Consider the following 15137-nt stretch of genomic DNA (forward strand, 5'->3'; position numbering starts at 1 on the left):
GACTAATACTCTGAATATCCTGTTTGATATCTCCAACTCTGTATTCGATAGTCTGTGTCTGCTTAGAAAATCCGCCATGTTGTTCAAAGATCCCTTTAGATGAATTGCTGATAACGATAGGAGATTCTCTTCTGCTAACATCAATATTTCCATCGAGAGCTCTAGAAGCTTTTTTGATCTCGTTCCTCCCTGACGATTTATGTATGCCACAGCTGTGGTATTGTCTGTCCTGATCTGAACATGCTGTCCCCTTAATAGATGTAATGACTGCATCAGAGATTCTTTTATTGCTCTTAGTTCCCTGTAATTTGAGGACTGGTTTCTTACTGTTCTTGTCCAAAGACCCTGAAGAATTCTTCCCTCTAAATGTGCACCCCATCCTAGTAGGCTTGCATCTGTAGTCACCACCTTCTGTGTGGGATAACTCCATAATCTTCCCTCTGTGAGGACCTTCTCTGTCAACCACCATTCTAATGACTTTAGAACTAGTTCCGGTAACGTTAATGTCTTCTCTAGATCCTCCTGTTTCTTGCTCCAGTTCTCCATCATCCAGAACTGTAGGTTTCTCGTGTGCATTAGAGCCCACTGAACAGCTGGAGAAGTTGATGTTAGAAATCCTAATACCTTCATGATTTCTCTTATTGACATGGTTGGATCTGCCTTGCAATCTACTATAATTCTTTTTGTCTTTAATACTTTTTCTTCCGTCAGATAAAGTCTCTGTGTCTGTGAGTCTATCAAGACTCCTAGAAATTGTATTCTTGATGTTGGTTGAAGAACCGACTTGTCCCAGTTTATGATCCATCCCAGATTCTGTAACTGCTCTAGAACCGTCTCTGTGTGATCCTCTGCCTGTTTGTTCGACTCTGCCACAATCAGAAGGTCGTCCCGATAAGGGATAACTAGAATCCCCTTTGTGTGAAAGTCTTTTATTACCTCTCCCATTACTTTTGAAAATATTCGGGGAGCTGACGATATTCCAAACGGTAGGACCTTGAATTGAAAGTGCTGAACTAGTTTCTTTTTCTTTACCGCAAATCTTAGGAATTTCTGGGACGAGTCTCTTACTGGGATGTGCCAGTATGCATCCCTTAGGTCGATATTTGTCATTACACATCCTGGGGTCAGTAAGTTTCTTACAGAAAAAATCGATTCCATCCTGAATCTTAGATAAGATACAAAGGGATTTAAAGGCTTTAGATTGAGTATTAACCTGAACTTCCCCGTCGGTTTTCGAACCAGGAAAATCGTCGAGTAAAATCCTTTGTGTTCCTGACTCTTTGGGACAGGGACCACTACCTTTTCCTTCACCATATTCTCTATGCTGTTTACCAACGCGAATCTCCTTTCCTTGTCTCTTGGAAGAGGAGTCGCCACAAATCTTTTTCTTGGAAATGATTGAAACTGAATTTTGTATCCCTGTCTTACCAGATTGAGAATGAAATCGTTTTTCGTTATTTTTGACCATTGGGAATAATACTGCATTAGCCGACCCCCAACTCTTCCTTTGGCGTCACTTTTTTTCTTTATTGTCTGTGTTACGAAAAAGAAAATTCCTTTTCGCTCCTTCCTTATTAATGGCCCAGGGTTTCTTTCTCTGTTGAAACTTATCCCTATTATCCTGCCTGTTTCTCCTGAAAAATCTTTTGTTCTGAATAAATTTCTTTTTCTTCGGAAACCCTTTCTTCCTATCGGAAGTTCTCTCCAATATTTCATCTAGCTGGGCTCCGAACAGCAGTTCTCCATCAAAAGGTATATTACACACCCTAGCTTTGGAGGCCTGACTTCCATCCCAGTTTTTTATCCAGAGATTACGTCTGGCCGTATTAATTAATGCACTTGTTCTAGCATTTACTCTAATATTTTCTGCTGCAGCATCCGTAATATAATCTGTAGACTTGGCTACAACCTCTAATGATTCTAAAATTTCTTTTTTAGATGCCCCCCTCTCAACATTTTCCTGAACCTTCTTTACCCAAAGGGCTAATACTCTTGAAACACAAGTCGTAGCTGCCGCAGGTCTAAAGTTAGCTCCAGCTGAAGACCAGGCCTTCTTTAAAGCAAATTCGACTCTCTTATCTTGTGGGTCCTTGAGGTATCCCAGATCCTCAAATGCTAACTCGTTGTCCTTATTCACTTGTGAGAAAGCTGCATCTAATCTGGGGCATCGATCCCATGTCTTTATATCCCCCTCTGAAAATGGAAATCTTTTAACAAACCCTTTGGACATGAATAATTTCCTATCCGGAAATTTCCATTGACTCATTATAGTATTCTTAGTGGATTTGTGAACAGGGAATGTCAGTGGTTCTGATGGCTCCATTCCCTGATATAATTTATCATGAATTGATATTTCTTCCGTCTTTTTGGGTTCTATTTTAAGAGTGTTATTAATAGCTAAAATGAGTTCATCCGTCTCATCCGCTGGAAATCTGAATCTAGAAACCTTCTTAAGATCCGACTGACTTTCCACACTCCTTACTGAGGATGCATCAGACTCATCATCATCTCCTTCATTATCCTCATCCTCTTCCATAGCTTCCTCTTCTGATGAAGAGATCACTCTTCTTTTATTTGATTTACTTTTATGTTTACCCGGTTGTTCTGGCTGTATCGGATCAGAACTATGCTCCGGTGCTGTACCAGCCGCTGTGCCAGCTGATGCTGTAACTACTTCCACTGCCGGATTCACAGCCTCTGATAGAGCTTCTTTCAAGGATTTAATTGTATCTGTCATCTCTTGTTTCATCACTGATCTAATTTCTTCCTGTAATGTGCCTGACTGTTCCTGAACTAACTTCACTAGGCAAGGTTGACAAAACTGTCTGGCATAATTATGGGCAAGCTTTGTGTCACAGAGCGGGCACCGCCTTCTTGGCCTTGAAGGGTCAGTAGCTTCTGTGCCCTACAATAAAACATATAAAAAAACAGTGTCACCTAAAGTCCTCTACAGAAGAAGGACACCCAGGTGCATATACCTCTAATAGTGATAATACAGCCATCACCCAGACAAGGCATCCATGATTGTGTAGTTAGAATATGTACTAACTATACATAATAGATAGACTAAAAGATCTTCATCAATCTATTTAGTACTTCAAGACAGAATATACAATATTAATCTGTATATAACAACATCTGTAAAAATACCCCACGGCAGACTATAATATGCGAAATAGCAGAATCCATGTTTATAAAATAATTGCAATGCACTATAATCACGGATTTCAGACATCTGCCAGATACATAATAACTAATAATATGTCAATGAACAGACCTCAGAAAAGACGCTAAGCAGACAACCCGCGTATACTGCTATGCTGATAGTGCTATGTATACATTCTGTATATAAACAGACCTCAGCATAGATGCGGCGTACTAGCGTATGGCTCATACCATAAAGGTCACCAAGCCTCCGCCAATCTCACCTTTCCCGGTTCCTGCTTAGCGTCCATCCCGCTCCGCTCTCCAAACGAAATGCCGAGCCATGCGGGTTTCCGGCGTCTCTTCACCCTCGCGACCGGAAGTGACGTCACGTAAGGGCGGAAGTCCAACGTCCGGGCGCCGCCATTGTGGGCAACATCCAGCCAACCCTCCGGAGGCTCAGGACCACTCACTCCGTCACTTCCGGCGCGACCAACGGCCTCCGCCACGCGGGGAGTCACAGACGCCGCATGCTGTGCCCGGATCCACCTCATCCAGGGTAGCCGAGACAGTCTCTGGAGGAGGTAAGAAGAAATCAGCTCCTCCAACCGGATCCAAACTCCTCTCCAGGCAGGTCCATCATACGCCGCCAACCCGGTCCCTGGCACACCTGGCCTGACAGACCGGCGAGCGACATAGAGCACTCTTGTTCCCTGGAACAGGAAACGTCAACTGGCGAGTGAGGGTGTCTGATAAAATTTATAGAGTACTCAATTGGACGTTTCCTGTTCCTGGGAGGAGCCTATGTCGTCTCATGGTGGACCTGTCCTGGAGGTTACTGGAAAAATAACTCATAAAATACCGTTCTCTGAAAGATGTTTCCCCCCAGCATGTTCAGAATACCCTCAACTTCGACGCATTAAGCAATCATTGCGCAGACCCAGACTCCATGGTCCTGATGTACAACCATGCAGTGTCATCTGCCTATGACGCCCTTGCTCCAGTTCGCATTAAACGGTCTACACCACTTCACCATGCACGGTGGTTTGACAGCTCACTAAAGGACCTAAAGAAAGACTAGAAAGAAAGTGGCGAAAATCTCAAAATTCAAAAGATAAACACACCCTTGTCTCTCACCTGGAAAGCTACCAAAATGCGATCACCAAGAAAAAATCCTCCCACCTATCACAGGAGATCGCAAAGGCCACCAACAGGCCAGCCCAACTATTTTGCACAGTTGATAGACTATGTAACCCATCCTGTCTAAAACCTACTATAACTCCCTCAAAGGAGCTACGCGAGAAATTTCCTTGCTACTTTGCTGACAAAGTATCCTCTATTCGGTCTCTCATTCAGTCCACAGCACCTAAGACTTATTCAATTCCTGGAAATAGTTGCAAAAACAACCTAACACCCTGGACTGACTTCAAAAGTATCAGTGAGGAAGAGATCTCAGACATCCTCCATCGTCTCCGCCAGACAACCTGCGACCTAGACCCTGGACCAACTAAACATATGCTGAACTGCCCTGACCTGCTTGGTCCAGCATTTCACAAAATAGTAAATTGCTCTCTGCAAGCAGGGAGGTTTCCTACCTCTCTAAAAGAAGGAATCATCAAGCCCCTTCTTAAAAAACCTTCCATGGATTCAGATGCTATGAGCAGCTACAGACCTGTCTCCAACCTCCCCTTATTAGGTAAAGTTATTGGAAAGGCTGTCTATCTGCAACTTGAAACCGGGCTGTCAGTAAACAACATCCTGGACCCTCTACAATCTGGCTTTAAGAAACACCACAGCTGTGAAACAGCCCTCATCCAAGTCTGCAACGATCTGCTCATGGCAAGGGACAGAGGGGAATGCTCCATCCTAATCCGGTTGGATCTCTCAGCGGCTTTTGATATAGTTGACCACGAAATCCTGCTTAACAGACTGCAGGAGTACTGTGGCATCAGTGGATCAGTCCTCCAGTGGTTCAGATCATTCCTGACTGACAGAACACAGAGAGTATCCCTAGGTCCTATAATGTCCAAACCTGCACCTCTACAATTCGGAGTGCCACAAGGATCAATCTTATCCCCTCTGCTGTTTGCAATCTACATGCTACCACTCGGTACACTTATTCAACATCATGGCCTGACGTACCACTGCTACACCGATGACACACAGCTATACCTGTCCTTCAAACCTGGGGGAACAGACCCTACTCCAAAAATAAACTCTTGCTTAGCTGAGCTACAGGCATGGATGAATGATAACTGGTTGAAACTGAATGCTGACAAAACTGAGGTCCTGTTTGTCCAAAGCCAGCACTCGCCATCAAAACAGCTCTATCCTAAAGCAACACCAATCAGGATTGGGAATTCAGACAAACAGCTCCAACCTTGTGCGCAGCCTTGGCGTACTAATCGATGGGGAATTGAGTTTCAGAAACCAAATTTCATCTGTAGTTAAATCTTCCTACTTTCATCTGAAGAACATTGCAAAGATTAAACATCTGATTCCCCCAGAGGATCTTCCAATCCTAGTCCACGCCTTCATCACATCACGGCTGGACTACTGCAATACCCTTTATGCTGGCCTCCCCAAAAAGGACCTGCGTCGCCTGCAATTAGTGCAGAATGCTGCTGCCAGATTGCTAACAAACCAGCCTCGCCACTGTCACATTACACCGATCCTTCGCTCACTGCACTGGCTACCAGTAGAATGGAGAATACTCTTCAAGATTGGACTGCTGACATTCAAATCCCTGCACAATCTGGGCCCTGGATACATGAAGGACTTGCTGAAGCTGCAAAACACCTCTCACAACCTCAGATCAGCAAGTTCTATAAACTTGGTCACTCCCAGAGTGCACCTCAAAAAATCTGGAGATAGAGCCTTCTGTCATGCTGCCCCTACTCTTTGGAACTCCCTGCCACACCCAATAAAGACAGCACCATCCCTGGAGCTATTCAAATCCAGACTGAAAAGCCACCTGTTTAGCCTGGCATTTCCAGACTTATAAAATTCTTCCTCTGTACCACGATGGTCGGAGCCATGCTTATGCGCTTTGAGTCCCATGGGAGAAAAGCGCTTTACAAATGTTATTTGTTGTAGTTGTATGCACATTTATGCAGCTTGAAATGAACTGATCAAGAAGCCAAGGTGAAATTTGGTCTATTTTCAAGCAGGTACATACAATATCTGCATAATCCCGCAGCAACTAGGAACTACTTGCAGCTCATTGACCACACCAAGAATGAATGGGGAACAAAGCTCAACAATCAGATGAAACCCACCCAAATGTAAATTCACACAGGTGCAGAAAGCAGATGTACACCAAAAACCTGTGCTGATTTGCATGTGGATATAAATATAAAGGGGACGGGATACCTATAATAATTTAAGAATAGTCCTTGATGTTCCTTGAGGGCCCATTCACACTAGAAGCGCTTTCCTGAGCGTTTTACGATTAGCGGTTTTTAAAATCGCTCAAATTCACTTACGCTAAAATCGTGGAAAAAAATAACGGCGATTTCGCGATTTAAGAAATCACAGTGATTTCTACCGTGATTTTAGCAAAAGTGAATGGGAGGGATTTTAAAAAACACTAATCAATCGCAAAACACTCAAAAAAAAGTGCTTCTAATGTGAATGAGCCCTTAGGAAGACAAAACTACTTTGTTTCACATGGTTAATTGTGTTTCTTCAAATAACTGGCGATGGCATGCTATACTGACATATTACAAAGAGTACCTTGGTAAGGCGAATTAATGACCATTGTATCCAAACTACTTTTTTGTTTACATTCAATAATATGATTTTTCAGTTAGTCACAGAAATGTCTAGTGGAATCCAAAGTACAACATGGTGAATGTTCAAGTCACATTTCTTGAGCACTTAAAGGGAACCTGAACCGAGCAAAATTTAACACACATGATGTACCTGCAAATGAATATTACGGTACATACTTCCTTCGCCGTCTATTTCTCTCAAAAGCTCACCCTTTTCTTCTAACAAGGATTCCTTCCAGTTCCAAGTGGGGTAAATCTAGTAGGAACGGGATACTTTCCTACCATATCAGTTACTGTCAGTTATATCTGAAAGGACAATTGATGTGCAAGGTAATGTCCAAGTTTCCCTATGGAAAGTGGGTTATATTACAGGTTAACCCGAGTGCTGACCCGATAGCTGTACCGGGGTTGTTACCAATTTTAAAATGGGAGCTGGAGAATTCTATCAATCACAGTGGACAAACAGTATATGCTGGAGAAGAGAAAGATGTTGACAAGTAGACTATGCGGGAGGCAAGTATGATGTGTGTTTAATTTGACTTTTTTTTTTTTTCAGTTCAGGTTTGCTTTACCCACTTAGCACAAACTGGAAATATATATGCTTCCAGATTGTGCCTCATTTGCTCAAACAGGATGTACAGACACGTCCTGTCAATCAGCAGCAAATGCAGAAATGCTCCGCCACTCGTTCATAATGGGTCTTAAAATAAATGTCCTATAGTCATTAACCCTTTCTACCGCCCCCCTCCCCCCAAAAAATACCAAAAACAAAAAAAAGTGACAGTTTTTTTAAAAAAACAAAACACATAGCTAGCTACTGTACCTTAAGATGGCCATACACTGGTCATTTTTTTCGTTCGATCGATTATTAAAAAACAATAATCAAAGTGGATGGTAATTAATTTTGACAAATCTATGTCTGATCGAATCATATTGGTCGATATTTGAATTTTTAAAATAAATTGATTGAGTAGGCCAGGTTATTTTAATTCATGGAACAAGAATCACGTGTTTTCAATTATCCATTTGATCAGGGTTGTTGTATGAATCTATTTGAATATACGTGATTGAAAACAGAAACCGATCGATTAAAGGGAAGAAATGGTACAAATATCGACCCTAGTGTATAGGCAAAAAAATGGATAATTGTTCGACTGATTCATTTATTTTGAATCAATTCAAATTATAGTTTGATCAATCGACTGTACTGTAATCCACCTGTGTATAGCCAGCATTAGGGACACAGCTTTTTGAATATATGTCGTGATGTCTGCATTTATTTTTAAATGCTGTATGTTGTAGCACACATTAGGACAAGTACTAGGAGCAATTTGATTCCTCACACAGCTGTTCCTCTCAGCTGTAAAATTCTCCATCAGTTTTGGCGTCAGTGTTGGATACAAAATGTATCTAAATACTGAGCTTCCAGAGGGCTAGACCATGTCTCTGCACAGGGGAGTTGCTATCAACTCCTCAGTTTATAGTTTAATTATCACCTTGCTGAAAGAATCTTATTGATATGGTGGTAAGGGGTTAAAGATTCTAGCAATGTGTGTTTATTATCTTTGCTTCTCTTGACTGATAAATATACTAATAATGCTAATTGTAGACAGTGGTCTGCCCCTCTCAGCAGCTTGTAAAGTGGATGCAGCCTGGAGTAATTCACCACAAGCAGGCAGCCAGGCAACCAGTCTGAGTGTAAACACAGACTAGTGTTATAGCTAGTTATATTCCAGCAATATTACAGCTCATTTAGTTACCTGTTACCACCTCAGATCAGCCTATTTCTCCTCATGTCTCCTGCATGCTGTGAGTGACACAGTGAAATATATTTGTGAGCTGTGTGACAGAGTAACCAAGCAGCTCAGGGTGACCCAAACTACTATGAGCTGTGTGAGAAATTAATTTTTAAGCAGGGATAGCGAGAGAGAGACCTGGGTGAATAAATAAAGTGCCCCTAGCACTAGTGGTAATGTGTACACTAATACAGTGTATTAAAAAAAAAAAGTCGTTTCAATCGATAGTATTCCTTTAATTATTGATCGGGTACAGTGAGAAAACAAAAAACACAAATATTATATTGTCACCATACACTGTACTGGGAATATAATGTAAATGCTGTGACAGCATGTACAAATGGGCAATAAAATAGGTGGGTTTTATTTACAGTAGCATTGTTTATTCTAAAACTATAGGAGGTGGAATTGGAGAAAGCATATTTAATTGTTTTCCTTTTATAATACATAGAAAACAAGTATCACCCACAAAAAAGCTTAAATTATGGCAAAAAAAAAAAAAAAAAAAAAGGTATTTTTAAAACCTTGTTCCGCTCGCATTTTCGGCAGTGCGTATGGTGTGCAATATGCAAGAACGGTAGAAAGGCATAGACAGCACTTCTACCGTTCCCAGCATGTGCGCTGCACAGCAGTGCAATGCGGAATCACACTGCTGCATGCATTTTTCAAGAATCGCAGCGAATGCACTGTAATGAAGGGATCAGCAGCACAGCACATAGCGGCGCAGATGGCGTGTGATCATAGGCGTTGCATTCCGATCACACAGCCATCTGCGCTATCTGATGTGAACGAGGCCTTAAATGTGAATTTCCATCCTTGGTGGCTTAAAATAGTTGTAACACCTTTTTAAGCCTATTTCAATGGACAGGTGTAGAAGTGATGAATGACAAACCTGTACAGTAGCCCAATAAGTCTCCAGGTCACCATCTCTTGTCGCAGCAGCCATAAAACACTGGCAGTTTTGGAAAATTTCTGTTGTCCTGGGGTCACACGGCTCACAATTTTTTTCAGTAAATTGACCTTAAACGATAAATAAAAAATGATATCGTCCATCTAATAATGAAGGCACACGCATGCCCAATGTTAAGCTAATGCATAGGCAGATGGAGTTATATGTCAAATGTGAAATCTCTACCTAATAATCATGGGTAGATGAAAGAACACCGGAACCAATGTAACATTACAGAATAATGTGTGTGTCCTTTTTCATTTGGCTTCAATTGAAGTTTTCAAACAACCCTGTGTTGCAGTAGAATATGCAATGATAAATTTCCCCTTTCAGTCATCACAGTACTAGATTCATTACAGCTCTAGCATTCAAGTATATTAATTAGCATCAATATTGATTGCCTATTAAAGTCCAAATGTGGAATAACCTTTGCTAAAAACTCTCAATTTGAGAACGAAAAGAGACACGCAAGTAAATAGTTACAATAAAAGATGAGGTATTAAAGAGGAACTGTAACGGCAAAACGTCCCCTGGGGGGTACTCACCTCGGGTGGGGGAAGCCTCAGGATCCTAATGAGGCTTCCCACGCCGTCCTCTGTCCCACGGGGGTCTCGCTGCAGCCCTCCGTACAGCCGTGACGTAATATTTACCTTCCTGGCTCCCGCGCAGGCGCTCTGACGGCTGTCGGCTCCGAAGTAGGCGGAAATACCCGATCGCCGTCGGGTCCGCTGTACTGCGCAGTCGCAAGTCTCCGGCGCCTGCGCAGTAGAGCGGACCCGACGGAGATCGGGTATTTCCGTCTATTTCCGAGCCGAAAGCAGCCACAGCGCCCCCGCTGGAGCCAGCAAAGGTAAATATTGAAATTACAGTCGGGCCTGTCGCCGGCTGTTCAGAGGGCTGCAGCGAGACCCCCGTGGGACAGAGGACGGTGTGGGAAGCCTCATTAGGATCCGGAGGCTTCCCCCACCCGAGGTGAGTACCCCCCAAGGGATCTTTTTGAAGTTACAGAGTCTCTTTAAGAATTAACGTTTGAAACCCTGCCCTGGACCCACACCAAAACATAACATCTCAGAAGAGTTGCCATTCGTGTACACAAATAATCAGCGCTGCCACTGTCTGCAATAGGAGTTGAAATATGCAACCCTTTCCTTCTTTGGCAGCCAGGATGAATGTCTAAAATGACTGTTGAGTGTGTTGCAAGCCTCAGACAGTATGAGCTACACATTGCTCATCTATAGTTCCTCCATAGTAGACAGATCTCTGAATACAGCATATTTTGGACAGAGATCATCTAATTACACTACTTCACCTCCCAACCATGAATGATCCTGAAATGCTTTCAAAAGACGGGTTATTATTTATTTATTGCATTTATATAGCGCAAACATATTACGCAGTGCTGAACAATAAATAAAGGTTACATACAATGAAGATAGGGGTGAAAGACAACACAATGCAGGCAATAAGCAGTAAGGCAGATACACAATGCCAGATCATGCACTGGAGTAGTAGTCCAAGTAATTACATTTCAGGTTATTGTGGGCAGGGTGCACGATCAGTAGAGTACAGAATGATGGGGAACCTGCCAAAGGCTTACAATCTAAAGGCAAAATCTTAAATCTAAAGGGTATAAAGAGGGAAGAGGGAGCAATGTGCGGACAGCACGGTAGCATAGTGGTTAGCACTCTCGCCTTGCAGCTGGGTCCCTGGTTCAAATCCCAGCCAGGTCAACATCTGCAGGGAGTTCGTATGTTCTCCTTGTGTCTGTGTGGGTTTCCTTCGGGCACTCCTCTTTCCTCCCACATCCCAAAAACATACAGATAAGTTAATTGGCTTCCCCTTAAATTGGCCCTAGACTGATACATGCACTACACGATACATACATAGACATAGGCGAATGGTAGGGATTAGATTGTGAGCCCCTCTGAGGGACAGTTAGTGACAAGACAATATAATCTGTACAGTGCTGCATAATATTTTGGCGCTAAATACTTAACCTAAATATTCAACCTACCGTCTTTCCCCTAAAGTAAGACATCCCCTGAAAATAAGCCCTAGCTAAAAAATCACTTATACTTGCAATATGTGACATCCTCCGAGAATAAGACCTAGCCCGTCAGCCGCATGACAAGTTACTCATACAGCCAATGCATTAGCTCTCTAATTGCCGGCCGTGTGCCCGTCTCTGCGTGATCTCCAGGGACAATCTCCATTCGTGCCAGGCAGCATTCCTGCACAGTGAGCTGGCCCGCATGACAAATTACCGGTACATCTATCATCAGATCTCTAATTGACGGCCATCTCTGCGTGGTCTCCAGGGACACTCTTATTTCATGCCAGGCTGCATTCCTGCACAGAGTGCTGTTTCGCCTATTGCCTCCTTCGCTTGAGTCTGCAGAAGCCATTTCTAATTGGATACATTAGTCTCAGAGGCGGGATCATGCTCCATTTTTGAGCCAATCACTGCACTCTCTGCTACTCAAAAAGTGCAATGACAGGCCCAATAACGGAGCCATGATCCCGCCTCCCAGACGGCTTGAACCAATTAGAAAGCTTAACCTAACGGCACGTTAAACTGTGTACAGCGGCTTCACACACAGGCGGCCAGCATGGGGACATATCGTGCAGTGCCTATCAGGCACTTCTGTTATCCTTGTACATAGCAGATTTATCAACTGTGTGCAGGGATGACATGACAGGTGCCTGCTCGGCACTGTAACAGTACAATAAGCAGCAGGAGGCCAGCATCAGGCAATCGTCATGTTATCCAAGTACACAGCAGATTTATCAACTGTGTTTCCCCAAAAATAAGACATCTCTTGAAAATAAGCCCTAGCACACGTTTTGGAGGAAACAAGATATGACATGCCCAAAGACACATGCACTAGTGTTAATGTTCCTACTTGAGAATTTTCTAAGTCCTTGCACTCTACCATCTCAAGTTTTCAGGGCTGAAGTGGGTATTATGCTTACATAACATGTCTTAGGTCTGGGACCCACTTGCAGCGTTTTGGGCAGCATTTTGCACAGGGTTTGCATTTTGAAAAATGCATTTACTTGAGTATCCACCACTACCACATGACTGTCCCCCTGGCAGGCTCAGGGGTGATCCGCTGTCATAGGGTGATGCCTATGACAGCCAATCACAGTGATTGGCTGGCGGGGGGAGGGCGGGAATGTAAAAAAAAAAATTAAAATTAAAAAATAGCAAAACATATAAATAAAAGAAATAAGCATTTGTATAAAAATAAATAAACATCCCAGCGGGGAGTAGAACCCACCAACAGAAAACTCTGTTGGTGGGCAGAAAAGGGGGGGGGGAATCACTTGTGTGCTGAGTTGTACAGCCCTGCAGCGAGCTCTGCAGTGGCCATATTTGTGAAAAATAGCCTGGTCACTAGGGGGGATAAAGCCAGTGGTCCTTAAGTGGTTAAATTGACAGTCTGGCTAATACTGAAACTGTTTATCTACGATACTAATCCACAGTTGTAAGTATGCATGGACCCAGAAGCTGAGAGATCACCATGACAACTGTTATCTTTTCCATTACCAGTATTTCAAATTCACTATATACCATACAGAGGTGGAAAAATATGTATGAACCCAGAAGCACCGGTGAGCAGTGCAGTTATAAGCGGTGGTTGTGGGGTGCACGTGTAGCTGTATCTGCGTATACTCACATATGTACGGACACACCTGTGGGCGGCTTACTGTGGCAGTTTAGGTGTACACGCTACACGCAAACGATTCTTTTGAGAATGTAAAACTATTCAAATATTCTGATATAAAATAGCCAGCCAGATAAAGAACGCTTAAAAACTAAAAATCGGACTTGTGAAATACATCTGCAAAGAGCATAAGTAACCATCACACAATATCATTCCACAACTTACCTGGTCGCAGCACATGGACTCATATTCATCAATAAGCTCAAACACGGAGCTGGAAGGAAGCTTCAGAAATGAATTGAGGAATTCTTGATACAGACTCATTGTAGCTGAAAGTAAACATAGGCCAGGCAAGGGTGAGCTGAGAAATCACCAGACACATTTTCAGGGCCCTTTCACACTTGTGCGCTTTTGCTAGCGCTTTCAGCATCGCTCAAAAGCGCTAGAGTTTCAAAAAGCGCTTGTTCAATGTATTGTCTATGGTTCTGTTCCCATCTAAGCCTTTAACGGTTTGCTGAAACGCAAACGTGTAGCATGCAGCATTTTGGAGTGATTGGCATTTCAATAGCTAATCACTGAAAAAAAAAAAAAAAGCTTTCTATACAGTGGAATATCGATTGGAAAGCGCTCAAAAAATGCCAGAAAATCTCTTAGCGCTTGTGTTTAGCGATTTTAGGTGTGAATGGGCCCTTACAACTTGTCAAAATGCTTTTAAACCAACCAGCAAGCAAAAAAGTACAAGTTTTGGTAGTACTTTTTCACCTGCTGTTTAGTACTTTTCCAATTGAAAAGTGCTGAAAAGTTATTTTAAAGAGAAGATGAAAAATTATCTCCTCTGAGAAAAACAAAAGAGAAATTGTGAACTGCATATGTGCCAGAGTGCTTCACGATTACCACTCACCAGTCTCTCCTGGGTCCTCCTCTTTCATCATGACACTTAGTGTGATGTCTTCTGTAAAGCTAGGACTGTCAAACGTGGTTTGCATTCCTGTCCGTTGGGGGGAGAAAGAGGCTGTGTATGCACTGTCATCCAAAGTTGACATCTGCAAACAAAAAACAAAATATTGAAAACTGTACAAAAAATAATAAAAATAAAAACTAAGGAAACTGAACACACCATTGCTACCTATTCTACACTAGTCAAAAAGCCATACATTCCTATACTGGATAATAGACTGCTTACATAAAAGGGACAGATATATAAAGCCTCATACACATTTTAGAGGAAACTCCGCAGAGGCTGAGAATTTAGTGTGTGTACAGCCACCCTGACACCTCACTAAAAGATCCAGAGTGCTGCATTATCTTGGGCAAGCGCATAATTTCCATCCTTACCCTGCTCCTTGGAAGCTGCTCTGTCATGTATCATATGCTGATGCCCCCCCCCCATAGCAACAGGACTCAACACTCAGCTGTAGCCTATCTGTACAGCACTCAATTGTGAATTGTCAAATGAGGCGTCATGAGCTGATCCCTACTCACCTTAAAGTGGGATTATACTCCCAAAGCGAAAATTGTAACTATTCTTAGGTAGGCATTACCTGTGTGTAAAATATTTGATTTCAGTGCAGAGAGCAGGACAGGCTTGCTTATTTCTAGCCAATCTGCAAATGTAATAATTGCTGACAAGAATCTCTCTGCCTGTGTTTTCACTCTGCTCCCTCCTTTTCTGCTGAAGTGACTCAGCTGTTGCCAGGGGGATGTCTATTCAGCAGAGGCAGTGTCACTGTACACATGCTAGATGCTCTGTAAAGTTGGTGGTTAAGTTACATCTAGCGTGTGTACAAGGCATACGCTACAGAAAAAT

The 15137-nt window shown here is 42.7% G+C and overlaps 1 protein-coding gene across 3 annotated transcripts in view; it reads right to left on the reverse strand.

The window, feature by feature from the left end:
* The window catches only part of NUP107 (nucleoporin 107), a 165039-nt gene that overhangs the window by 67974 nt on the left and 81928 nt on the right, over positions 1 to 15137 (reverse strand). For all 3 annotated transcript variants that reach the window (XM_068276712.1, XM_068276710.1, XM_068276711.1), the window contains 3 exons: positions 14232 to 14373; positions 13556 to 13659; positions 9606 to 9733 (listed from right to left, as the gene is read on the reverse strand). In XM_068276712.1, the coding sequence (XP_068132813.1) occupies positions 9606 to 9733; positions 13556 to 13659; positions 14232 to 14373 (374 nt within the window). The remainder of the gene's footprint in view (positions 1 to 9605; positions 9734 to 13555; positions 13660 to 14231; positions 14374 to 15137) is intronic.

This window comes from Hyperolius riggenbachi, chromosome 3 (genome assembly GCF_040937935.1).
Source record: "Hyperolius riggenbachi isolate aHypRig1 chromosome 3, aHypRig1.pri, whole genome shotgun sequence".
Taxonomy (NCBI): domain Eukaryota; kingdom Metazoa; phylum Chordata; class Amphibia; order Anura; family Hyperoliidae; genus Hyperolius; species Hyperolius riggenbachi.